Source organism: Paramormyrops kingsleyae, chromosome 3, assembly GCF_048594095.1.
Source record: "Paramormyrops kingsleyae isolate MSU_618 chromosome 3, PKINGS_0.4, whole genome shotgun sequence".
NCBI classification, from domain to species: domain Eukaryota; kingdom Metazoa; phylum Chordata; class Actinopteri; order Osteoglossiformes; family Mormyridae; genus Paramormyrops; species Paramormyrops kingsleyae.
In genome coordinates, this window is record NC_132799.1 from 19393706 (window position 1) to 19421213 (window position 27508).

General features: G+C 47.0%; 1 protein-coding gene across 1 annotated transcript; it reads right to left on the reverse strand.

Annotated features, from left to right (window-relative positions):
• kcnk18 (potassium channel, subfamily K, member 18) lies at positions 1-27508 on the reverse strand. The gene is made up of 3 exons (XM_023803809.2): positions 27295-27508; positions 26975-27106; positions 1-775 (listed from the first exon to the last, which is right to left on the reverse strand). The coding sequence occupies exons 1-3, from the start codon at positions 27506-27508 to the stop codon at positions 15-17; spliced, it is 1107 nt and encodes a 368-aa protein (XP_023659577.2). The 3' UTR covers positions 1-14.

Genomic DNA, 27508 nt, shown 5'->3' on the forward strand with positions numbered 1-27508 from the left:
TTGACCACTGCAGTTTAATTACTTTCAGGGAATGAATATTCCTTCACCTGTCCTCTGCTGATGCACCGCATGCATTTGCGGTAACAGCTGACAATGCGGTTCTGGCCTAGCTTGAAGGCCATGGACATGATGGCCATACCACCAATGAGGAAGAGGGAGGTCAACATGAAATAGTTGGGATGTTGTGGCATAATGTCTCCAAAACCAATGGTGGTGAGTGTGATGAAGCAGAAGTATATGGCATCAAGCCTTTCAATTTCTGTTTCCCACAGAGGTAGGATGATACCAAAAAAAAGAATGTAGGAGAAGACCACCACCAGGATAACCATCATAGGGACATCTAACTTCTCTAGGTCCCGCCCAATATTCTCTTCCCTGATTTGGATGTCCTTTTTTTGGGATATCCGACTGAGCTCGGGACAGGAGTGGCTACGCTGGAGGGGCTTTTTATGGGCGATAATACAGTTGAACGATTGCTGGCTTAGTATCTCCTTTATGTCCACTGGTTGTCGAATGAGCATGTCCCGTCTGAGCATATAGGTCCCATCGTGGACAAGAGCCTCTTCCACTGATTTCTCCCTGCACCTTCTAAAGGACCGGCTGCAGAAGGATGACTGGTATAGGTGGTGCAGGTGCCAGTAGCCCCTGGAAAGGAGGATTGCTAGGACGTCACCCACGTCGGTGATCACCAGGAGCATCAGTGGGATTCCTATCATGGCATAACCCATGCAGAACAGCTTCCCAGGCAAAGTCACAGGGTAGATTTTTCCATATCCTGAAAAGAACCAAAATGTATTTCATGTATTATATGCAATATATTTTATATTGTAATGTATTTAATTTTGTATTTTCTCCCATAGTACAACAGATACATTTAAATGTTGTTTAAATGGACTGCCAAATTATCAATTGCAGATAGTGGCTTTCATTCTGTAACTGACTGAAAATTAATAATTTTTTTTATTATATGATGTAAGTGTAAACTTGCCCACTAATTCCCATTAGGCATGACATTGGAATGCATCTGTAGGTGCAGGTCAATGCATGATAAGAAAAAAATGGCAAATTGTATAATAAAATGATATTCTTTTTTTTTTTTTCCCCCCCTTGTCGTGTCCAGCAGTTTAGCAAGCAGGGTGTTAGTCTGGGTGTCTTATTGTGCCAACACTTTTATTTTAACAAGTGGAGCTTTGGATTTAAGCTCCTCTTGTTACTTGAGGTATACTCTTTATTAATCATTTTTATGTCAATGCGCCACAAAGCCGGAGCTGACAGGGGGGGTTAGTGGGAAAGAGATAGAGAGAGACAGTGAGAAAGGAGAGAAAGGGGTGAGAGACAGAGGAAGTAGAAAAATAAATAAATACATAATAAAAATAAAATAAGGAGGGGGGTCAGAGAGAGAGAGAGAGACAGGGAAAGAGAAATAATACATAAACAGTAGAACAAAAAGGAAAGAGTAATAAGAGAACAGCTTCTGCATCTTGCTGCTTTACACCGTATGATCACACCAGCTGCTGTATCTGAAAGATAAGATCCAGGGACACACACAAACAGTATACACACAAAGAAACCAGTGGTACCATTATGACATGGGAATGTGCTTGTGCCAGTATCTGCTTCTGGAATTAAATACGTTAATACCAACGAAAGAAAATAAATATATATGCATAAGCAGACCACCAGGAACACTGTCTAAATATCGTCGTACCCGTATCTGCATCTGAGAGGAGGGAGTGGAAGCCACACACCAACTTTCACACACACTGTCACACACACACACACACCCAGACAAGGGGAAAGAGGGATAAAATAGGGGAAGAGAGCCCTAGGCTCTTTTGTGTGTGTGTGTGTGCATTCTAAGTGTATGTGTGTTGATATGAAAGTGTGTGTATGTGTGTGCGTGTGCATATGTACGTGTATGTGTGTGTGTGTACGCATACGTGTATGTGTGTGTGTACGCATATGTGTATGTGTGTATGTTTGTGTGTTGTGAGTGTATGTATGAGTGTGCAGGTTAACATGGAATGATTCCCAGTGTGTGTGCGAGGCCACAACAACACCGCCCCGGGGCCCCCAGACGGCCGGGAGAGCCCCGACGGGTCACGGAACCAGCCACCCCACAGCGGCCAGGTACCCGGACCCCCGCCACCGGACGGCTGCGCACCCACCCAAGGAATGCAGGGAAGGAGGCACCGGGCGCCCCCCACCGGCGAGCACGAGGCAGGAACCCCACGGCCACAGGCGGCAGCGCGCCGGCCCCCCCCGGGAGGCCGGCCACGCAGGCACGGACAGAGCCCGGACCCTGGACCACCCGCACACCCCGCGGGGGCCCCGCCAGCCCCGGGGAGACCCACCCCCCCAGATCACAGGCGAGCGGGCACCCCGCCGGAGACTGACAGCACCCCCCAGATGCAGCCGACCCCCCCCGAGCCCGCCCGCCGCCCCCGCCACACCCAGGACCCCTCAACCCGCCCGCCCCCCAACCACCCCCCACCCACCTTGATCATTGATGGTGTACATGTGTGTGAGCTAAGGTGTCGTTGAGATATGGGGGAGCATATGGGGAAAAGACACCCACCGGCCCCCCCAAGCCCTAAGTGTCTAAAGTGGAGTTAAAATAGAGGGGAAGGGAGCTGTGCAGTCCAGCTGCGGGCTGCAGAAGCAGCCGACCCAGGACCTGCACAGCTCCCCCCGCCCTCCAAGGCCCTATGTGGAGGAGTGGTGTGACGTGGATGTATTGTCTAAAATGCAGTTAAGATAATGAGGGGGGGATGAGTGGCTAATCACCCCCCCTTCCCTCTGTGTGGTGCGGTGTGATGTCTAGGTGTGGCGTCTAACGTGTAATTAGGAGAGATGGGGGGTGAATAGCTGATCACCCCCCATTACCTATGTGTGGTGTAGGTGGATGCAGGCCGGCAGGGGGGGCGCGCGGTGATAGTCGACAGTGCCGCAAGGCAGCGGGCACCAGGCAAGGCACGCCCGGACGCACGGCGCCAACACCCAGGGGGCACCACCGCCCCCCCGCCGCAGCGCCCCCCCGCCCCAACCCAAGGAGGTGTCTGGGGCCTCATCTGCGCCGGCATCGCCGACGAGCCGTTCATACCCAGATACCCACATTCACCAAACAGTCGCACCCCACCACACCAGATACACACACAGACACGCATGCACACACGCACACACTCACCAGATACACGCACACATTCATCTCGAGGCCCAACAGCAGATGCCCTGGAATTGTCCAGTGGTCAGCTCCAGAAGATGTTCCCCTACCCCCCAGGTCGCAGGCTAGCGGCACCCCGCCGAAGGCCGGCAGCCCCCCGCGGACGCCGCCGCCCCGCACCCGGGCCCGCCAGCCAACACCCGCCGCCCCCCCCCCCATCCCCCAACTCCCCTGGTCCGCCCACCACCCCCCTTGGTCAGTGGGAATGGGTGTGTGTGTGGAGCTAGGGTGCAGTTAAAATGTGGGGGGACTCAAGTGGGGGATGGATACCCCAGCCAGAGCTGCGGTCCTCCCCCCCCAGCCCCCACAGGCCCTCAATGTCTAAAGTGGAGTTAAAATAGAGGAGAAGGGAGCCGCGCTGTCCAGCTGTGGGCTGCCAAAGCAGCCGACCCAGGACCTGCACAGCTCCCCCCACCCTCCAATGCCCTATGTGAAAGAGTGGTGTGACATGAATGTATGTCTGAAGTGCAATTAAAATAATACAGAGCGGGGTGAGTGGCTAGTAAAATGATATTCACCAATATTAGACGCCTTTGTACATTAACTAGATGCTGTTGGAACAACAAAAATGTATTCTATGGACAGCCCTGTAACACCACCCCCCCTGTTTAATCCCTACTTGTCCCACAGCACCCGAGCCTGTATAGCGCCCTAGACTCGGCTTGAGTAGTATCAGGTTTTTCATACGTCGGACAGTTTATATATTATTAAACAGTATACTGTATTCTGACTGTATTTTCAACAGCAGTGTTACTCCTATATTTTGAAACTTTGGGTGGGGGTTCCCACGATAAATTTCATCAAATGAAAATACCTCAGTATATGGAAAATATGACCATAGTACTGCCAAAGCATACCCTACACATTCTTCCCATCTTCATTAAAAAGCTCAACTTTGTGTGACTTGTTCACCAAGGTTCACCAGATATGCACCTGTGACTGTCCCTTCATGTGCCACTACTGACAAGAAGTGATACGATTAAATTACACTATGATATATTTTGTTGACTTTTTGCAGAGATTTACTATATTCACAAGATTAAGTACACTATATGGACAAAAGTATTAGGACACCTTGAAATTGCATCTACAGGAACTTTTATGACATCCCATTCTAAATCCATACGCATCAATATAGAGTTGGTCCTGCCTTTGCAGCTATAACAGCTGCCACTCTTCTGGTAAGGCTTTCCACGGATTTATGGAGTGTGTCTCTGGGAATTTTTGCCCATTCATCCAGAGGAACATTTGTATGGTCAGGCACCAATGTTGGATGTGAAGGCCTGACTTGCAATCTCTGTTCTAGTTCATTCCAAAAGTGTTCAATAGGGTTGAGGTCAAGGTTTTGTGTGGGCCATTCAATTTCTTCCACATCAAACTCGCCCAACCCCTGAAAAACAACCTAACACCGTTATCCCTCCTCCACCAAACTTTACAGTTGGCACAATGCAGTCATGCAGGTTCTCCTGGCATCTCCCAAACCCAGACCCATCCATCAGACTGCCAGACAGAGAAGCATGATTTGTCACTCCACAGAACAAGTTCCACTGTTCCCAACTACAGTGGTGACATGCTTTACACCACTTGATCTGATGCTTGGCATTGTGCTTGGTGATATTCGGCTTGCGTGCAGCTACTCAGCCATGGAAGCCTATTCCATGAAGCTCCTGGTGCAGTTTTTGTGTTGGGGTTAATGCCAAAGGAACATTAGAACTCTGTAGTTTTCAATTAGGTTCACAATGTAAATGAAATAGTCCATGTTCCACAGTTTGCTTGTTGCAAATCATTCAGGGCAAAACTTTTGTTGATGACTTTTTCGCACTATGTGCCTCAGCACTCAGCGACCCCACTCTGTTACTTTACGTGGTCTGCCATTTCATGGTTGAATTTCTGTTGTTCCTAAAGGCATTCACTTTGCAATAATACCACTTACAGGTCACCGTGGAATATGTAGCAGGGAAGAAATTTCATGAACTAATTGCAAAAATGGCATTCTATGACAGTACCATGCTTAAATATACTGAGCTCTTCAGAACAACACATTCTTTCACAAATTATTTTATACACCTATAGCAATGGGTCTGAATGAAACACCTTAATTCAGTGATTGAGAATTGTGTTTGTCTACATAGTGAATCTCTATAGCAGCTGTCTTGTCCTTTTACTGCCACCTAGCACTGCTGATTCAGTTTTGGATCAATCAAATACTTTTTGACTTACCACATTCACAAGGTCTTATCACATTCACAATGTTCTGCAGTCACCCTTCTCTTTGCTGCACAGTGCAGCACTGTTTCAGTTTTGGTGTGATATGTATCAAAATTTCACCAGTTCTAAATTATTTATAATGTGTCTGCAAAGTTTGAAAAAGTAAAATAGTTTTTGAGTTATCATGCTGAAGAGAAAGTGACTGTGGCAGACCAGACCAGACCCAAAACCATAGCTGTGTTCAAATTCAAGGGCTGAATCCTTCAAAAGGCCTGGTCTAGAAAGCATAGTCAAATGGGATGGTCTGGCCATCACAAATTGTTCCTGCCCGTACCCTTGAGTCTCAAAGTGCCCCTCCTATCTTCTAGCTGGGACACACCCACTTTAATAATAATTAATCTTGGGATATGTTGGCCTGCAAAGGATCCGTGGGGTGGATTCATCACAACTCAACAAAAGAACTACACTCACCTAAAGGATTATTAGGAACACCATACTAATACGGTGTTTGACCCCCTTTCGCCTTCAGAACTGTCTTAATTCTACGTGGCATTGATTCAACAAGGTGCTGAAAGCATTCTTTAAAAATGTTGGCCCATATTGATAGGATAGCATCTTGCAGTTGATGGAGATTTGTGGGATGCACATCCAGGGTACGAAGCTCCCGTTCCACCACATCCCAAAGATGCTCTATTGGGTTGAGATCTGGTGACTGTGGGGGCCATTTTAGTACAGTGAACTCATTGTCATGTTCAAGAAACCAATTTGAAATGATTCGAGCTTCGTGACATGGTGCATTATCCTGCTGGAAGTAGACATCAGAGGATGGTTACATGGTGGTCATAAAGGGATGGACATGGTCAGAAACAATGTTCAGGTAGGCCGTGGCATTTAAAAGATGCCCAATTGGCACTAAGGGGCCTAAAGTGTGCCAAGAAAACATCCCCCACACCATTACACCACCACCACCAGCCTGCACAGTGGTAACAAGGCATGATGGATCCATGTTCTCATTCTGTTTACGCCAAATTCTGACTACCATTTGAATGTCTAAACAGAAATCGAGACTCATCAGACCAGGCAACATTTTTCCAGTCTTCAACTGTCCAATTTTGGTGAGCTCGTGCAAATTGTAGCCTCTTTTTCCTATTTGTAGTGGAGATGAGTGGTACCCGGTGGGGTCTTCTGCTGTTGTAGCCCATCCGCCTCAAGGTTGTGCGTGTTGTGGCTTCACAAATGCTTTGCTGCATACCTCGGTTGTAACGAGTGGTTATTTCAGTCAAAGTTGCTCTTCTATCAGCTTGAATCAGTCGGCCCATTCTCCTCTGACCTCTAGCATCAACAAGGCATTTTCTCCCACAGGACTGCCGCATACTGGATGTTTTTCCCTTTGCACATCATTCTTTGTAAACCCTAGAAATGGTTGTGCGTGAAAATCCCAGTAACTGAGCAGATTGTGAAATACTCAGACCGGCCCGTCTGGCACCAACAACCATGCCACGCTCAAAATTGCTTAAATCACCTTTCTTTCCCATTCTGACATTCAGTTTGCAGTTCAGGAGATTGTCTTGACCAGGACCACACCCCTAAATGCATTGAAGCAACTGCCATGTGTTTGGTTGATTAGATAATTGCATTAATGAGAAATTGAACAGGTGTTCCTAATAATCCTTTAGGTGAGTGTAGACTGAAATTGTAACAGCTTTCCAAATAAAACAGTCTTGTCATGCTGCTGTGATACCTTCTGTCCTTGAACGCAGCCTTTGGAGGGTGCAGTCCCAGAAATCAGACACAGCCTTTATGCATTTCCCTTCCGCGGAATACAATTAAAGATGGGGGTACGCTGCCATCTGCTGGTAGTTTTTGAATGCCATAATTTTGTGATGTGATAATCTAGATTTGTTTTGTTGTTATATATATATATATATATATATATATATATATATATATATATATATATATGATAAGTGGGCAGCATTATTAATTCAAGCCTTGTAGGCTGCAGGTTCGAGTTAAGTTTTGTGTGTGTAGAGTGTGTAGGTTATCTTGTGGCATTCTTCTAGTAGCTCCTTTGTCCCACACAGTCCAACAACAACATGTCATCAGTTATTGCTTCTCATCTGGCCTTGGTGTGTGTCTGTATGAATTAATACATGTATGTGGGTGCAGTGAGTGTCTTGTAATCTATCACACACCTTGTAATCTGGGTCAACACAACCTTGTCTGGAAAAGTTGCTGAAAATTGATGGCTTGTGTGCTTGTCTACTGCCATTAAACAGTCAAATAATTGAGTTTACATGCACCAATTCTGGCTTAGTTTGTGGGGCAATTTGTAACAAGAGAACAGAATGAGTGAGATAATACTACAACAGAAGATTTCTGTGGCACGAGTACATTTTGTGTAACGTAATGTGCTCCCCCACAGGTTTCTCTCACTTATTTACTAAGCCCTTGCTTGTTGCCTAAAACTTAGACCCTTTTCTGCAACCAAGTATTGCACCAAGCATTGTTGTAGGGGCAAACTGTTAAAAACCATGGTACCATGATGTGAAGATGCTGTTGGCACAGTAAGTGATAACACAGAGCAGCCATGCAGATCTTGAATGGATTAACATTAGGGGATTTGTATGGTTTTTATGGTTGACAGTAATGGTTCACAACATGTCTAAAGTAGCTAGATAAAAGTACTTTGGATGTGCCTAAGAAATGTGCAGACGTGAAGCTGTAGTTTGCTTTTGGATGGCTTTTGTCTGATTTTTGACCTTCCTGTGTGTAGAATGACCTATACAATTGTGTTTGGACATGATAATTATATTATATTACAATTTGACATACCTCCTGATGTATGTTCAATTAACTAAAAACCACCTTCTAATCTCCAGAATACCCAGCACAGTTAGTCTTTCAATATATATACACACATATCGTATAATTTGCAGACTTAATTTTTTTTTAGTTTCTAGAAAATTTAGTTTCTAAATTCAAACGCAGCTGTGTAATAGATTACTCTAGCTGGATCCATTCATCCGAGATGATTGCGCGCCCGCGCTGCTTGAAAAGCTCATATATAGAGAGTCTAGAAAACTTAATCAGCAAGTCTCTCATTGGCTTCCACAAAATGTCAAAAAACAGGGGTCCGTTCTTCGTACGTCGCTTGACACATCCGAGATGAATTGACACATCTAAGATGAGATTATCGCGCTAATTACGATGCGGCTAAGTTGGTTCCTCGAGCACACCTGTTGTTGATGATTAGTATGGCTGGATTGAGTTGTCTAGGATTATTGCGCGTTTGTGCGTTAGTTTAAAAGGCAATATGCATCGACAGTAGAAACACTGATCACAAGTGAAGAAACCCTGTCTGACGAGTGTCCGGAGGAATTACCTGTAAGAATGTATGATACCGGCGTATGTGTCTTTATGTGTATGTAATATGACGGTATTTTATTATTTGTGAGTTGCCGGAGTCCCCACCTCCAGAGAGGTCTACAGATAGGGCTCCAGAGAGGCCTATAGAAAGGGTTCCAGAAGACTCCGTGCACAGAAGTGAAACTGAGGTGGCCAGTGTTATACTTGTCATTGAATTTTGTTGTGAGAGGCACATATTGAGGTGTCCCCCTTTTTGTTTTTTTTACATTTTCTTTTTCTCCTCCACAACTGGCACAGAGTGACATCCGTTCTTTGTACCGAAGAAACCTTCAGCTTAAAAATGACTACTTGGTATTGATGAAACGGAGAGTGGAAGCACAAATTGAAGTGGATAATTTAAAAAAAACAGAAATTATCACTTGAGATTCAGTTGCTTCAAAAGGAACTTCACAGTAAGTAATGTGACTTTCACACATAGTACCCTACTGTTGTTGACCTTGTATAACTCTCTCTCTCTCTTATTGCAGGCAAAAGATGAAAGATGTGCTTAATTTCAAATAAAACACAAGAAAATAATCATATTTGTGTAGTGTTGTTCTTTTATTATGTTAATAATTATGTGAAATGGTATTCCACAATTCTGTCCCATGCAGCTTTGCCACAAGGTTGATCCAAGTGCACTGGCTGGAGGTCATCATCAGGATGCACCTCCACCACAGGGGTCCTCTCCTTTCTGATAGTGGCAATGTTGTGTAAGACAGAACATGCAACAGTAATGTCACAGGCCCTGTCAGGTGCAACCCTCAAACACTGAAAACCCTTCAGTTGCCCAAAAGTCACTTCAATGCGTGCCCTTGTCCTAGTTAGAGCTGCATTGTATCGGGCTTGTGGACCTGGGTCTGGGAATGGAGTCATGAAATACTCCCTGCAGGCATAACCCCTGTCTCCAATAAGAACCCCATCGTAATTACCTGTTTTATGGGAAAAGTCAATTATGTTAGGCCCAGCTTACTGTAAGTGTAAGTAAAACATTGAGCTTCACATTTTCTATTTCCCTTACCACGTTCAAATCTTTGGAACAAATGTGACTCTGAAAATTCTGGAGTCATGAACTGAAGCAGGCCATTTGGCTTCCACATTCGTAATGTGGCACAAAGAATCACACACCATCTTAGAAATCAGTCAAATGCATACGGAGTCAGTCAAATGCATACTTTTTCATTCCATTACGTTAAAATAGTTCTTATATTAACTTACCTGCACATTAACACTGTGAACACCCTTTCAATTTAATTTCAATTAAATGCCCTTCATTGGGGCCTGATGGGGCCTTGATAGGAATGTGGGTGCAGTCTATGGCACCACTCACATTAGGGAAGCCTGGGGACACATTTCATACTTATTGGAATGATCATAACTGCATTATTTTCATCAACAATATCTATACCGTACCTGCAATGGCAAAAAACTTCTGTGTTACAGCCTGGGGTCTTAAGTGGCTTGGAAATAACACAAATACCCTCAAAAATGTTTGAGTGCCAAGTAAACTTTGTGAATGGCACGGCAGACAACACTTTTCGCCAAGTTCTCCGCGTCTCCAACGTTGTAAAGGAAAGTGCCACTCGCAGAGAACCTCAGGGCAATACACACAGTTTGTGCGGTTGTTAACGCTCGACTCCGGTGAGTTGAACATTTCACATGGGGGTTTAACAAAGAAATTATATAAATGATACCCTCACGAGAAAAGCGGTATCTCTCAAGAAGTATATTGTCATGCTGCGCCAAAGGATCCTGTCTATCATGCAATACACGAGGAATTTGAAAAACTCTGTGCATAATCCTCGCACCTTCGGTAACCGTTTGCTCTCTCATAAACGGACAAGACATGGCTGCGACAGATTTGAGAAAATTACCTCCACTTATATAGATGCAATCAGGGGATAGAATGTCACATATTATTAGACACACATGGCGATTAACACACGAATGATGACCACAGCCACACACACATGTATACATACAGTATACTGTATGTATGTTTAAATACATCCATCCATATATATATGCAAGATACTTTTCTTTTCCCACATGAGTCAGTCTTGCTCTTTAACCAATCAGATGTGACCTTGCCATTTCAACCAATCATAACCCGCCAGGAGCGCAGGCAAAATCCTGTTTACATGAAATAAACCTGCTTCCGAGCAGGTTTAAGCTTATGGACCTGTTGCTAAGACAGCAAGTCCGAGATGCGCATCGAAGAACGAAACAATCCAAGATCAGGACAAATCCACAACAATCAGCTAACTGAGTTAGCAACGTACGAAGAACGGACCACAGTTCTGTCATTGACATCGTCTGCTGTGTTTTGCCTTGTCTGCTTGTTTTACCTAATAAACCCCGTGTTCCTGAATTTCCGTTGTCTGATCCTGATTCCCCACTCCCTGCTCCCCCAGCAATCGTGACAGAATGACAGAACTCCTAAAGAAGGTACCCTCCCCGACTGAGGATTGCTACCTCAGTCTAGTTTTTTTTTTTTTTTTTTATTGCCCACCACCACTACCTCAGTCTAGTTGATGAGGTTACCTACTGGCTCGCCCAGCCCAAGGTCAGGGAAGATCCCGAAGCCTGGGCTGTGGCCAGCCGAAACCGGGACATCCTGGAGGGGATGTCCCTGCGCGACATTTTCTGGCAACTGCTGCGGAGAGTAGCAGAATTACAAACCCGGCAGGTATCGCGTGGTGCCGAGCTACCTCTCATTGCGTCACCTGAGCCCCCAGAAGCGTCCTGGAAACCTCTGCAAACGACCATCTCCGCTGCTTCTTCCCCCAACGGGTATCGGAAGGAACCCTTCCAGATCCTGGATGTACTTGCTCCCTGCGTCACCATCACCACTTCGCAGCTGCCACCTGCTGCTTTGCTGTCTGGATTGGCAGCGTGCCCCTTTCCAGGGATGCGCCTGGCCCTTAAAGCGGCCAGGTCCATATGGGATGCCATCCCGAGGGACCCACAGGACCTGAAAGGGGCCACGATTGCTGCTAAGTCCTCTCAGTTCCTGAGCCGGCAGTTCCTGTGGCGCCCTCCGCTGTTCCTGAGTCGGTGGTTCCTGCAGCATCCCCCACTGTTCCTGTGCTGGCAGATGATGCTCCGCCGCTCCCCGTGGGTCCTGCGCCTCTGCCGCTGCCCGAGGTTCCTGCGGCTCTGCCGCCGCCCACGATTCCTGCTGCACCCCTGGAGGTTCCTGCGCCTGTGCCGGAGGATGATGATCCATCCCCTAATATTCCTGTGACTCATGCCCCTGTTCCTGTGACTCCTGCCCTACCCCCTGAAGTCCCTGCTCCACCTATTCCAGTCCCTAGCCCTAATTCCCCAGACTCTGCTTCCATGCCTCTGGTTCCTGTCCCCGAGGAGGTCCCCAACTGTTGGACTATGGCTTCTCCTCCCTTATTGGAGATGGAAGAGGAGCTCAAATGGGACCCCTCAGGGATTGCCCTGGCTTCCCCGATGAACCCCTTTTGGGGGGTCACCCCGACCATCACCCCAGCGTGGTCAATCCCGACTGGGTCCCCGCCTCTTGGCCTCCCGGAGCGGACGGGGACACCTGCGCTGGGGACGTGTCCCGCCCACCCTGCCCTCTGGCTCACCCTCGGTCCCTGTGGCTATGGCTCGGCGGTCGCCTGTGGGTCCTCCAGCTCCTGCTCGGCGGTTGCCTGCGAGTCCCCCTACGATGCCTCGTTGGCCGCCTTCGGTCCTGGCTCCGACGCCTCATTGGTCGCCTGCAGGTCCCCCCACTCCAGCTCATCGGTTGATGGTGCCTTCGCCGGCTGTGGCTGCACTGTTGCCTGCAGCGGCTTCCCTTTCCTCCTCCCCTTCACCAGTGTCCCCTTTACCTTCCTCCTTGCCTCCCCTGGTGCCCCCTTTGACTTTCTCCTCACCTCCTCCGCCTGTCCCTCCATTTGCCTCCTCGCCTCCTGCAAGGTCCCTTCCTGCTTTTACCTCACTGTCACCGAGGGTCCGTCCAGCTTCGGCCTCAAGGTCGCCTGCTGCCCCTACAGCTGCCACCTTTCGCCCACTGGGGTTCCCTCGGGCTCCCCGTTTCCCCCTGTCCTCTATATTCCTGCCTCCTGGTTTTGTACCCCCTGTGTCTGCTCCTCGTCCTTCTGTTGCTTCTTCGTTCACTCCTGGCCCCTTCGTTCTTCCTGTTCGTTGTTCCCCCTGTGTCTCCTTTTTTGGTGCCCCTGTGCCTATTTGCTTTCCCCCTCATTTGCCAGTTGTTGTCTTGGTTACTGCCTTTGTGTCTGTTCTGTGTGTCTGTCCTGTTCCCAGTGCCCCATTGATGTTTTGCTTTTGTTTTATAGGTCCCATGTCCCCGGTCTCATCCCTTCACTCCCCTTAGGCACGCCTGGTGTGCGCGCCTTTGGGGGGGGGGGGGGGGTTCTGTCATGCTCTTGTGTGCCATGTCCCCCTCATTAACCTTATGTGAAATCCTGATGTTATCAGCTGTTTCTTGTTGTTTCATTAAGTCCTGTGTATTTAAGTCCACATCAGAGTATGTATCCCCAGTTCTGTCATTGACGTCGTCTGCCAGGTTTTGCCATGTCTGCTCGTTTTACCTAATAAACCCCGTGTTCCTGAATGTTCATTACCTAGCGATCATGACATTTATGGAGATCAAATAATACAGAATAACATTATACAGTAATAATGACGTGTGAACTCAACCCAGAAGGTTCCTCGTTGGTTATAAGGATCAACCCAAAAACTTTCATGGTGTAAGGTGACAGCACAAACCATTGAAAAAAAGAGAAAACACAAATGTTTTTCCACTCCCAATTCTGAATTCTCTGTCCGTCTCTATACCTTATTATCAAACAATAATCAATAATAAACAATAATAACAAGAATATTCTTTAACCTTGGACACCATAGACCATTGTACAGAAATGTTTTATTATGTACTTTTTATTATCTTAATTTCTGTATTACATATCAAATTGATGTGATTTCTTTTGATGCATGGTTCAAAATCCATGGAACAGAGGACTAAAATGCTGTAAGGTAAATGTCATGACCTGCTTGTTCGCTCCTCCTGTGTGCCACGTCTTCCTTAGTTGGGTTCCGTCATTGATGTTTGATGTTCGTTGCTGTCTGCCCTGAATAAACCCCATGTTATAGTATTCACGGCTCTCTAATCTGATTCCTCACTTGCCTCGCACGCCCATCGTAACAGTAAAGACTTACAGGTTGAAGCCTGCATAAATAGAATACTGTGATCAAGTGGAAATTCACTTAAGCATGATAGAAAATTATATTGGAAAATAACATGATTTAATTACATTTATTATTAACCATTAAAAGCTATGTTGTGCCTTTATATTTGCATTGGTTTTCATTATTTGACCATATTCAAGCAGACGTCCAAGGGCCTAAATATTTATATGACAGAATATTACATCTAAACGAAAATATTACTTCTTAAAGGGTTAACATTACCTCTCCTGGAGCCGACACCTTATCGTGGTGGAGAGGTTTGCGTGTTCCAATGATCCCAGGAGCTAAGTTGCCCGGGGCTTTAAGCCCCTGGTTGGGACACCCAAGGCAAACAGGTCCTGGGTGAGGAACCAGACGAAGTGCGGCTCACAAGACCCCTAATGATGAGTATAAACATTGATCCACGATTTCCCTTGCCCGGATGCGGGTCACCGGGGCCCCCCCCTGGAGCCAGGCCTGGGGGTACGGCTCGATGGCAAGCGCCTGGTGGCCAGGCCTACACCCATGGGGCCTGGTCGGGCACAGCCCAAACAAGGCACGTGGGTCTCCCCTCCAATGGGCTCACCACCTGTAGGAGGGGCCATAGAGGTTGGGTGCAGTGTGAGTTGGGCAGTGGCCGAAGGTGGGGACCTTGGCGGTCCAATCCTTGGCTGCAGAAGCTAGCTCTAGGGACATGGAATGTCACCTCTCTGGTGGGGAAGGAGCCTGAGCTGGTGCACGAGGCTGTTAGGTTCTGAGTAGATATAGTCGGGCTCGCCTCGACGCACGGCTTGGGCTCTGGAACCAGTCTCCTCAAAGGGGGTTGGGACCTCTTCCACTCTGGAGTTGCTCACGGGGAGAGGTGCCGAGCTGGGGTGGGCATACTTATTGCCCCCTGGCTGGGCGCCTGTACATTGGGGTTTACCGCAGTAGAGGAGAGGGTAGCCTCCCTTCGCCTTCGAGTGGGGGGACGGGTCCTGACTGTTGTTTGCGCTTATGCACCAAACGGCAGTTCAGAATACCCACCCTTTTTGGAGTCCTTGGAAGGAGCAGAGACAGGAGGAACAAAGGGACGAGGAGCGGGCAAGGGAAGGCAGCTGCAGGGGCCGCAGGCGGACGGAAGGCCAGAGCCGGAGGGGACCACACAGGGGACAAGGAGATAGATGGAGGGACCGACAAAGGAAATGAGGAGGGGACACCGGCACAGGCAGGCAGGAGGGGGAAGCCGCGGCAGGCCCAGCCGGAGCAGGGGGGTCCAGATGCGGCCGAGGAGGCACTGACGGAGGGACCGCAGGCAGGCGACGAGGCACCGGAGGGGGACCCGGAGGCGATAGCCGAGCCGGAGGACCCGCAGGCAGTCACCGAGCCATGGCCAGGGGACGCACGGGCGAGCCAGGGGGCAGGGCGGGCGGAACCCGGACCCGATGTTTGTGTCCCCTCCCCTTATGGGACACAGAAAGGCGGGGATTTCGTCGGGTTCCACCCCGTTGGAGCGCCGGTGGAGGAGTCTGTCCACCTCCTGAGTCCTTGGGGCCCAGTAGGCAGATCCCCGAGGGGTCCCATTTGAGCTCCTCCCCTTCCTCCCCTATGGGAGGAGGAGCGATGGTGATACAGTCCGGGGGGACAGAGAGTTCCGGCGTAAGCCGAGCCGAGGCCTTGGGCGAAGCAACCACGACCCCTGCTTCTCGGCCAGCAGGGGGCATTGACGAGACAGGCGGGTCAGGCGGTGCCGCGGGCAGAGCGGCGGCAGCAGGCACCTCGGGCGTGCGGCCAGCAGGGGGTGCCGCAGCAGCAACTGCTCCAGCAGGAGCCTCGTGTGCGGAAGCAGGAGGTGCAGCAGCAGGCACAGGCAGGTCAGGAACAGGCAGGTCAGGCACGGGCAGATCAGGAACGATGGGCAGATCAGGAATAGGCGCCAAGGTGGGTGCCGGGCGAGCAGGCGCTGCCCCTTTAAGGGCCTTGGGAATCCAGGGAATGGTGTCCCAGACGGCCCTAGCCCCCCTATTGAATAGGCGCGATACCCGGTAATGGTAAGCTGCCAGGGGTGGCGGCATCTCGTCGGCAGGGCTGGTGAGATGTGCCTGCAGACAGGCAGCGGCGGTGACTTCCGGGGTGACGACGAGAGAAGCCGGAGGGAGAGACCATGCCCTCAGGAAGATCACCGGCTCTTCTCCCTGATGTTGTTCTCTCCTTTTCTTCTTCTTTCTCCGGCTTTGGCTGGTCGGTTGAGGCAGGGCGGCCGTGGAGCAAGCAAGTTGCTGGAGCCGCCTCTCCGTTATCCTCTCGACTAGCAGCTGGAGGTTTTCGCGTACCTCGCGGAGGGGGTACGCGTTTCCGGGTGGGGGTACGTCACTCAAGAGGTCCCCGCTTTGGCTGGCTAAGTCCCGGGCTACGGGGTCCGCCTGGACCTCTGGTTGGGACAGCCAGTAAATCACCTCTTGCAGCAAGCTGATCCGCTGGCTTTCGGCTTGCTGTGGTGAGTTGTCTTGGAGATCCGTCATTCTGTTGTATCGGCTGGCGGGCGAGCGGGGAAGCAGGCGAGTCAAGCCGGTAATACGGGCAAACGGGGTTTATTAGGCAACACAGGACTGACGGCGACTAAACATTAATGACGGATCTAGTAGTGTTGTAGTCAAGACCGCCTAAACCGAGACCAAGACATTGCCGAGACCGGAGGGTATCAAGACCAAGACACTGCCGAGACTTGAGGGTACCAAGACCAAGGCCAAGACCAAGAGACACTAAGGCGAGACCAAGACCAAGACCGAAAACAGACTAGGGCAGGAATGGACATCACATTGCTCAGATCAACTGTAGAGAAAAAAGGCATTGCTGTAAAGTGTCATTACTCGTTAAATCAAATTCATGTTATCTTTTCAATTATATTGTCCATATGTCCATATGTCTCTCATTTAAAATCTCCCAGATTTGTCATAGTTACGAGGCCTGATGGAAAATAATATTCTCAGCAATCCTCTCCTATAACCATTTTATCAGACCTCGTCAAGGGAAAGAGATGGGATGTACCAGAAAGATGTTCATATTAAGTCTCTTATACCAGGGAGAGAGGCCTCGGGTAAGTTATGAATATGCCTATGTAATGATCCTCTGCTTTGAATTGAAGAGAATGCTATTAGTGCTGGGCGATAAAACGATCTCGATTTTTTTATCGATAAAAAATAAGGACGATCACGTTGATACACACAGACTATAAAACTCGATCAACCAAATTTTCTCCGTTTTAGAGAATGCACTGAGACAGACAACTCGGCTTATCGAGCAGAGGTTTACTGAACGCCAGCACAACAGCCAATCACCGACGACGTTGTAATTTTGCCCATCCTCCCTTAAAGAAGCAATGGGTGCGTTCGACTTGGGCTTAGGTCTGTCTGCAGCTGACGCAACATGGAGCACGATCTGCCGTCGGCTGCAGGGGTGGAGTATAAACTGACTGCAGCCAAGTCGGACAACTTCTACTCCTCGTAGTCTGTGAGACCTGACTGCAATGGCAGCACTTCCAGAAGGGTGTAGATAAATCTATACAAATATCACCTGCATGCCTTCTTCACAGATTGGACGATTAAACAACTAAAGCAGCACAACATTACAGTAACTAACAATAAATAAACCACTAACTTACTTGTACTGTTAGAGCATTTATGTAATTTATTTAAACTTTATTTTACCCGGTAAATGAACTGAAACCAGTTCTCACTGCTTTATGTGCTTTTCGGGAGAAATATCAGATAAAGCAATGGAACTTCCTGGGATACAAACGTCATGCGTGTGACCCCGGCATGTGACTCTCGTCGTCACCCCGGAAGTCACCGCCGCTGCCTGTCTGCAGGCACATCTCACCAGCCCTGCCGACGAAAATCTTCAGCCAATAAGGGCAAAGTTGTGTCGTCATGGAGGCGGTTCCAGTTTGTGCTTGACCTGTCTCAGGTCGTCTTGCTCTCGTGAGGATTTTGTACCATGTGACATGGTGACGCATGGTTGACGTTTTGGAACATTTCTTTGCCGACTTCGATATCATGCGATGTGTATGAAGTGTGTGGACTGTGCACTGGCAGTGTCCATTGAGAAAATGTATACAATGTACTGTTTTTAAAGTAGATGCATCTGACTGGTTGCATTTGAATTGAGGCGCGTAATGAATAATGATACTGTTCTGTGAGGATGTGCTGTTTTCTCTTTTTTCCCCCATCCCATCGAGACCAAGACAAGACCGAGACCACAAAAAAAATTGGTCTCGAGACCAAGACCGGTCCCGAGAACTACAGCACTAGGATCTAGGGATACTGACACAGACGCGGACTAAATACACAAGAAAAGCCAGGATTCACAGGAAACAGGTGCACACAATCGGGAAGTAACACGAGGTAACGAGGTGGGCGTGGCACACAGGAGGGGCGAACGAGCAGGTCATGACATTTATACTTTACTTTATAGACTTGATATGCCACAACCATATAAAACTGGCTCACGTTTTGCTCTGGTGATTCCAAAGTGAATCTTTACTCACTGAAATAGTTTCACCACATTGTTGTTCTTGCTCTATGTTATTGTCATCTATACGTTTGATAGGAATAGTACACTTGTATGATTTATCAGTTTCCTTTGTGAAATACTTTGTGAACTCCATCTCGGCTAATTTGTGTAACAGTCTTGATAATTGTACAGATGAATTCTGGGTAGATTTGGGCACACCTCAGAATCGTAGTGTGAGCGGTATCGGAGCGAGACAGAACGAACACTCCGCGCTCTGACCAAATTCTGCCTGCTCCGCTCCTTGCTCATGCTCCGCTCCACTCACATGTTCTGCCCGGCACTGAAAGCAGTGTTATCTCCCTGTAGTTGTTGCAATCCAGGCAATCACCCTTCCCTTTCCAGGTAGGGACTACAAGTCCCTTTTTTTAGTCAATTGGCATGACGCCTGACTCCCAAATAGAAGCAAATATTGCCTGCAATGCCAGGAGGACAGCCTTACCACCAGCCTGGAGAAGTTCACCCCGGACACCACAGATCCCTGTGGCCTTCCCTGACCCCCGGCTGATTCACCACCCATGCAATCTAAGTGAGATTGGGTGGTTCACAGCTGATTGGAGGATCAGCTTTGAAAACCATAGACCCAGAGATGTCCACCATCCTAGCTGGCGGGTCAGCTTTAAACAACGGCTCAAAGTAGCAGGTCACAACTGCAGTGTCATCCGTAAGGACTGTCCCATTACCCGCCCTGACTGCATGTCTCAGAGGAACAGATTCAGATGTGCATAATGCTTTGATTCCTCTGTAAGCAGGACGTGGGTCACTAGACCACAGAGCCCTCAGAGCTGTCCTTCTCAGTTCCCAGTACAGTCTGGAGTTGCCACCAAGTCCTACTCTGTGACTCCTCTTGATAATATGCCCTGTGAGATGAAATACCTCCTTCTGGGAGCACTGGCAACACTAAAACAGCCTTCGGCAACCTTCAGGGTCTTATCACGGAAGGTCTTCCACATCACATTAGAGTCAGCAGTCGCACCCAAGTCTGCAAGTTCCTCACACAAACTGCAAACTCATCATAAACAGCTTGATCTTGGAGTCTGGCTAAGTCCAGCATCATTCTCCTAGTAAGTATAGCCTACTGGATCTAAGCTGAATCTTCAGAGTAGCGACAACAAGTCTGTGGTCAGAATTCACAAACTGGGCACTTCTGTAGACCCTGCAGTTCTGCAGGAGCCTCCAGTGTCTGCCCACAAGGATGTTATTGATCTCCTTCACTGCACCACCAATATTGGAGTACCAAGTCCAACGATGTGGCTTAGGGTGTTGGAACCAGGATCTAGCGACCTGCAGCCCCTGACCTTTCGCAAAGTCAAGGAACATGGAGCCACTTTCACCCTGGTCTACACACCCATGGGGACAGATACAATCCTGATAGCCAGCCCTGTCAGTATCAGTGGTTGCATTGAAGTCAACCATGACCAGAGGAGTGTCACTTCGTCCGTCAGCCATGAGACTGGTCTGGTCCATCAGACGGTATACCCACCTTCAGAGATCTGGCTGGGATATCACCCACAGATCTTCCCGTGGGATTCTTCCACCTGTGACGTGTGAGCCCAAGAAATGTGGCATCGGACACGACAAGCACTCTTCGCTCACTCTTCTCGCCGGAAGGTACAGGCCGATAAACACCACCGCGCCAACCCACCCTTTCAGGTGGGACAACACGTATGGTTATCCACCCAGAACCTTAAACTGCCTACATGCCAAAAATTGTCGGCTCGCTATATTGGCCCATTCCGGATTGCTAAGCGGGTGGGCCCTGTTTCTTACCGCCTGCACCTTCCGCGAGTGTACAGGATTTGCCCTACATTCCATGCATCCCTCTTGAAACCTGTGAAATACAGCCTGACGCTTCTCCCTGCTGATGTTCCGACCCCTCCTCCAGGCCCATTACAGGATGGCTCTACAGTGTTCAGGGTTCGAGCCCTTTTAGACTCCCGCCGCCATGCCGGACACCTCTATTACCTGGTGGATTGGGAGGGATTCGGCCCGGAGGAACGATCCTGGGTGCCAGAGTCTGATGTCTTGGATCCCAGCCTGGTGGCAGATTTCCACGCAGCCCATCCTATTAAACCAGCCCCACGACCACGGGGTCGCCCCCGTTGCCATGTTCGGCCTCTGGGAAACGGCCGACGGGGGGGGTAATGTTACCGGCAGGTGATTTGCAACTGATCACGGCATTACTTAAGATTGGGTGTCCTGAAAGTTAATCGTGAAGTATTGTTGCCATTTTCTGAAAGAGCCTTACTGTGCAATCTCCTGGTCTCTTGTTCTACCTGTTCGTCCTGCCCTCCTGCCTCCTCTGTCCCACCCCGTTCCTTCCTGCCTCTCGTCTCTTCGTCACGTCCTTCGGTGTAGGACTGATCTTCCTGGATTTCGACCTTTGCCTGCGACCTGACTGCCCGATTGGATTGCCCCTTTGGATTTGTTTGCGCCTGGCTTATTTAATAAGACCGCTTGCTTCCGCATATCGGGGTCTGCCTGTTCCATTCTCGCCGTTTGTCACAATTATACCAGAAATGTAAATCTCATAACAAAACATATGTCCATAATTGTGGTGTAAACATTCTTGTGTTTCATAGTATGTGTTAGAAGTTTTCATAGCATCATTGGGCAGATATAGTGAAGACTAGGGGTGGGCGATATCGCCTAAAATTATCACGGTATTTTCCACTTTTTGAACGGTGACAGTTTTATATCACTGTATTACTTTATTTTCCAAGTTTTGGGAGGAGCCCCCTTGTTACCTCATGTGGAATCCCGGTGTTCTCAGTGAATTGTTGTTAATCAATTCTGTGTATTTAGTGCTTCCGAGTCTGTCTTACGCCTGTCCGGTCATTGACGTTCGTGCTTGCGTTTCTGTCCTGTGTTTTGATGATTTCCCAAAATAAAACCCCATTTTTCCAATTTCACCCCGGATGGTCACCCCAGCCACCACCCCAGTGTGGTAGATCCCAGCCGGGTCCCCGTCTCTCAGTCTCCCGGAAAGGAAGAGGACATCTGCACTGGGGTCGAGTCCCACCCGCCCACCCCCTTGGCTCGCCTTTGGTCCCCCTGATTCCTGCTCGGCTGTCGCCTGCGGGTCCTCTGGCTCCTGCTCGGCGGTCGCTTGTGGTCCCCCTGGCTCCTACCCAGCAGTCGCCTATGGTTCCCTCTGCAGTGCCATGTCGGGCGGCTGTGGTTCTGCCTCCGACACCTCGTCGGTCGCCTGCAGGTCCCCCAGCTCCGACTCGTTGGTCGCCTGCACCTTCACCAGCTGTGGCAATGCCTTCACCTGCTACAGCTTCTGCTCCCTCCTCGCCTCCTCCAGTGTCCCCTTCTCCTCCCTCCTTAATCAGTCCCTCCACCTCCCTCCTTGCCCCCTTCGGCGCCCCCTCTGGCTCCTGCCAGCCTTGCGGTCGCCTGTTGCCCCTGTGGCTTTCACCTTCCGCTCACTGGGGTTCCCTCCGTCTCCCCGTTTCCCCCCACCCTTTGCTTCCTTGTCCCCTGGTTTTGTGCCCTCTGTGTTTGCTCCCCATCCCTGTGTTCCGCCTTTATTCCCTCCTGGTCCCTTTGTTCGTCCTGTTGGTTTTCTTTCCCCTGGTGTGGTCCCTTCGTTGTTACCGTCTTTGGTGTTCCTGTGTCTCTCTGGTTTCCCCGTGTTTTGTCTGTTGTCCCAGTTGGTGTTTTGGTTCTTGTTCTGCATGTCGGTGCTGTTTCCCGTGGTGCGTTAAAGTTCTTGCTTTTGTTTTCCCCAAGTCCTGTTCTGTGCTGTCCCCAGTTCTATACCCTCTGGTCCCTTTGGGCGCGCCTGCTCGTCCGATCCTCCTATGTGCCCCAATGTGCCCATGTGGGCACATTGACCTAAAATTATCACGGTATTTTCCACTTTTTGAATGATGACAGTTTTATATCAGTGTATTACTTTTTTCCAAGTTTTGGGAGGAGCAACATGTCCTGTTCCTTTCATGGCCTGCTTGTCCGATCCTCCTGTGTGCCATGCCCCCTTCTTACCTTGTGTGGAATCCCGGTGAATCTCTTGCTGCGAGAGCGTTGCAATTCCAGTTCCATATCCACAGGATAGAATAAAGACACTCCTCAGATTGTGTAATACGAGAGTTACAAAGTAAAAAAAGTAAACAAAAAGACGTAGAAAACACAAAGACACGGAGCTAAAGGACATGCTGCCACTCACGTCGGCGCCCAGTGCAATCTTTAAAAACCTGTGCTGAGAGACACCAAATGATGATGATTTTTTTCTTGTCGTCACCAAGATTTTTAAAGCCACCAGTGCAGACGTCGAAAATTCAATCAGTCTTCATCGATTCTCTACCCTCTGATGTACATGCCAGTGTGTCAAAGTTTACAAAAGACTTAAGTGTCTTTAGTGCAAAAGAGGTCACTATTGAAGGAATATCTTTTGCGATTGGCATGTTTGTCTGCTCTGGTGTCAAAAACGCCTTACCTGAGTTTAAAGAAATCAGACACATATTACTGCATGGCAATGAAATTGCTCTCATAGTGAAAGATTATGAAGCATGGTACGTTGAGCATTTGCACTCATTTGAATTGACTGTTCACGAAGGAAAAGGCCATAGTGTATACTACTGTATGTACATCAGCTGAAAGACCAAACACCATTGTTTGCTTATAGATTGTCTGATAGATTAATTCTTACACCTAAACATTTCATTCCAGTTTCTGAATAGAACAGTAAATCCCATCTTTGTACACAGCCCAATGACACTTAGACACAGATGAGTCAATCCTATGTATTGCACACTGCCCTATGTCAGTGTACATAGCATTGCCCTAAACAGCTATGAATTGTCCAGTCAATATAAAATAAATATGCACACACACTAAACTCTCCTCAAATACAGTGACACACAAACTACTCTTTCCCCCCATTTGTCCCCACATCCCTCTGATTTGTTTACTCTCAAACCACACCCATACCACCTCTTACCTCTCACTGTTAAGAAACTTGATTGATAGATAAACATTTAACTGTTTGAAGGCTCGGGCTGACATTAGAATGTAACGAGATGACTGGTGGTGTGTAATAGATTTTGTGTAGTAGATTCTTATGGCTTTACTACAGTTGCAAGATTACATAAATAATGTTTTGTTTTTTTAGGCTAACCCACTCCTTGACAGATGGCATCACCTCTAAAGTTGCGTGTCATCCTCGATGATGAAAATGCTGAAAAACTCCTTACCCTTTCGCCCTGAGACAGTAAAAGACCTGATATCTATAAACAAAAATAAGTTTGACCTGACTCGTGACTTCAGGCTGCAGTTTGAAGATCCTGATTTTAATAATGCATAGAGGACCTTCAATCCAAAGCAACCATAAAAGTGGTTAGTTTAACTGACTTGGATATCAGCTCCTGTAGCACCGATGATACAATGAACCTGTCAGATATCTTAGACTCCCCTGATCGGGTCTGTAGCTGGCCTGATGACTTTGTTGTGCCCACTTTTGCCTATGAGGTGGAGTTCCTTTTGGGAGAAGGCAATAGTGCTTTTGAAAAAGAAGGGAAACATATGAGGCTAACCAAAGATCAGAAACATAACATTCTGGAGTATATGGCTGCTGAAATGTATAAATATAAAGCTTACCCGAGTGGTAAGCAATTCAAAAAGGTTGCCAAGGCATTGGTGACTAAACACCTATGCTTGAGGGAGAAGGGCTCTGGGACGGGCTACGATGGTTGGAAGAACAGTTTGCGCTACAAGATGGGAAACTATAGAACCAAACTATGCCGAGGATGTCAATTAATGCGGGAAAGTGCAGTCAGAGCAGTCCATGGGCAGCACCATCCCAATCTGACATTAAAAGACCCAGAAGAGGAGAAATTAACTTCCTCCCCAATTATCCCTCGGGTGAAACTAAGGACACTTTAGAGTCTCAGAGGAATGCCCTTGTTCATGAATTCCAAACGGTTTCAGCTGAAAGAGATGCAGCACTCATCTACCTGCTCATGCAGTGCACTTTTGCCCTGAGACACGAGATCATCAACTCTTCACAACCCATAGCAGAACTGAGAAATCGATGGCCTGCCCTCTTTTGTGAAGCCCAAGTAAGGAAAAAGCAGATTTTCTGTGAAAATTATGATCATAAACTGTTAAGATAGCATTCTCTAAATTACAGTGACTAATTTGTTTGTTTATTACGCAGCTGTACAAGGAGTTTCATAGTATCACAAACCAAAACCTGCCATTTTCTTTTTTTGCCTCACTGGATAAATACACACCACACCTTCTGAAGCTGTACAAGCAAAAGCCGAGAATTACTAATCTTCTGTCAGACTACAGTAGACAGGTAAGCATCACGAGTTGTTGAATGATATGGTGTTGGATAGATTCACAAATCAACACAAAGCATGTTGTCCTATGTCCAACACTTAACAGGATAAAGACGACATCCAGGCAGCTAGAACAGCAGTTCTGTTTGGATTGGTGCTGTATTTGAATGAAGATGCATCTGACATCTTCAAAAGTTGCAAGGTGTGTCCTATATTCTCTCCTATTCCTTAGCTCTGATTCAATACAGTGTCAGACCTCTCATACTTTCTTCTATCACTGTCATCCTTGCTTCGGGATCCTTTCTCTTACAATCATGCTTTTTCCCTTTCCTGCCTCTTACCCTCACCACCACATTACATATACACAGTCTCTCTCTTTACCTATATACAACAGGCACAAACAAACATGACTGTCTCACACTGACACTCACATACACTCATGATTTTTTTATTACACACACCAGATCACTACTAATAGCAATATTTATGACAAACACTCCTTGTATCCTTATGTAATGTCTTTTGTTATGTATATTCAGGAAGAAGACTTTGACGAAAACCAGAGAGGAGCCGTTGCACTTGTGGCCATCACAGATGAGAGTGCATCAGCAGTTCCTTTTTTTCCCTTTCAATGAGAGATTGATTGCTTTACATATTTGAACATACTGTATACATTTTTGTTGAACATATGGAAATGACTAAATCACTTTTAGTTAATCAGCTGTGGTCGATTTTAGATTTTTTTTGTATTTATTTTTAATGAAAACCAGAACATTTTTATTTTGGTATGCGCACAAGCACATTTTTCCTTTTCCTTTAATGAAACTTCAAATGCAAATGTATTGTACTGAATTTTTTGAGTTGGAAAAAAGTTGTAAAATGTCAACATTTTGTTTAATGAACTGATTTTATTGATCTATGTCTCTTGCTAAATATTTTTAGAGTTAGAGTAACTGAAATAGTTTAAGGCAATCGGTTTTCTTAAAGGAATTGAGTTGAGTTGTAAGCTCACAGTATTAGTTATCATCACTCAAATGGTAGTAGTGATGTTCAGATGGTTCATTTTTGTCCATCTTAAGTAGTTAACTAAAATGAGTGAAAAACATTTCATTTGAGTGTCCCAAGTTCATTTTAATCATAATACCAATTACACATGTACTGGTAACTCTCACTTACACTAAAATTATTTAAGTTATTAAACTCATATGGTTCAAGGCAATCGGTTTTCTCAAATGATTTGAGTCGTCTTAACTTGCCAGGTTTTACAGTGTGGGGCCAATTTTGAAACATTGAAGTGGAGAGGCAACATATCTGCCCCATATTTGCAAGCATTACTGCTTTTAAGAAAGGATGAGATAGATAGGTTTTTGCTCTGGTTGTACTTCTTTAATGGAAAAACAAAGGATGCATTTGTCTTTAACAGTAGTTCAATTGAGTTCACCGTATAGAAATAAGCAATATGAAAATTGTACGTTTTCGTAAAGAGTTTAAAATCTCGGTTTTAGTTAGAAGGTAGATATTGCTGTTGACATGTAGAAATGTGTTCCACATAGCCTGGTATTTTCATATAGACACATTTGAGAATTGCATGCAGATACTAGCTATAGCATAAGATGGATGATTTTAACAACTAATAAGTTTTTTGTTTTGCAGGGTTCCAGTCTGCGCAGGACTGATGCTTCACGTTGTATTTATTACTCCGCAATAATTTTCACTCTAACATTGGCTACACACGCCAGAACCGCTGAACAATTCATTTTTGCTAACAATTCCTAAAGATTGCTGAGGTGTAATCCTGCAGTTTGGGTGCCTTGGTAGCCAGTATTGACGGCTGCGCTATCCACCGAAATATACTGCTGATTTTTCACAATGGAACGAACCACGATGCAGAGAAGAATGTCACGAAACAACAAGCCGGAGATTGCATAGTATATGTAGGCTACAGATTTCGTAGAATGGGCTGGGTCGAAACACGCTCATTTTAGTTTAGTTCACAATAAAAAAAAAAATTCTAAATTTAATAATTTGCCTTTTTCAGCACATAAGCTAATTATAATCTATTTACTTGGAATGTTATTTAAATACTTACCTACTGTTGATAATACGGTGCAACAAAAAAACAGCGACCCAAAGAAGTTCCACCTTTCTGGGCTTTCAAGCCATATAGGATTGAATTTTTTTGCGATTTGATCCACCTTCTTCATTAAAAGTTCATGATTATCTGAAAGAAAATATGACAACGTTGAAACATTTAGCTTAATCCATATAGGCTATAATTTAATAGGTTAAGACGTTTGCTAAAAAATTTCAGTACAACAAATTAAGGTATAGTATTTAATTTACAGCTACAATTTTAATCAAATTACCAACTCTGGTTTTTAAGAAATTTATTTCTTAAGATTGTCTTACCTGAATTATTTACTGTATCCACGAGTGCATGTAGGAATGCATTGTATTCGTTTTTTGTCGTGTTAGACTGACCTTCAATGTGACTAAATACCAAAGCCCCAAAACAACCATATACCGCTAGTGACAGGATAAGGCAGACGTGGGGAAATATAGTCCACAACCGCGAGCATCTGGATCTCTCCGCAATGTTTCGCTTTTCAACTGCACGAGACAT

Excerpts from the sequence above, each read along its gene's own strand:
- kcnk18 (XM_023803809.2), bottom strand. The coding sequence starts at position 27,508 with ATGTCTCGTGCAGTTGAAAAGCGAAACATTGCGGAGAGATCCAGATGC. Across the intron at positions 27,107-27,294 it reads GGATACAGTAAATAATTCAG|ATAATCATGAACTTTTAATG; the intron begins GTAAGACAATCT and ends ATTTTCTTTCAG. Across the intron at positions 776-26,974 it reads CACCGTATTATCAACAGTAG|GATATGGAAAAATCTACCCT; the intron begins GTAAGTATTTAA and ends GGTTCTTTTCAG.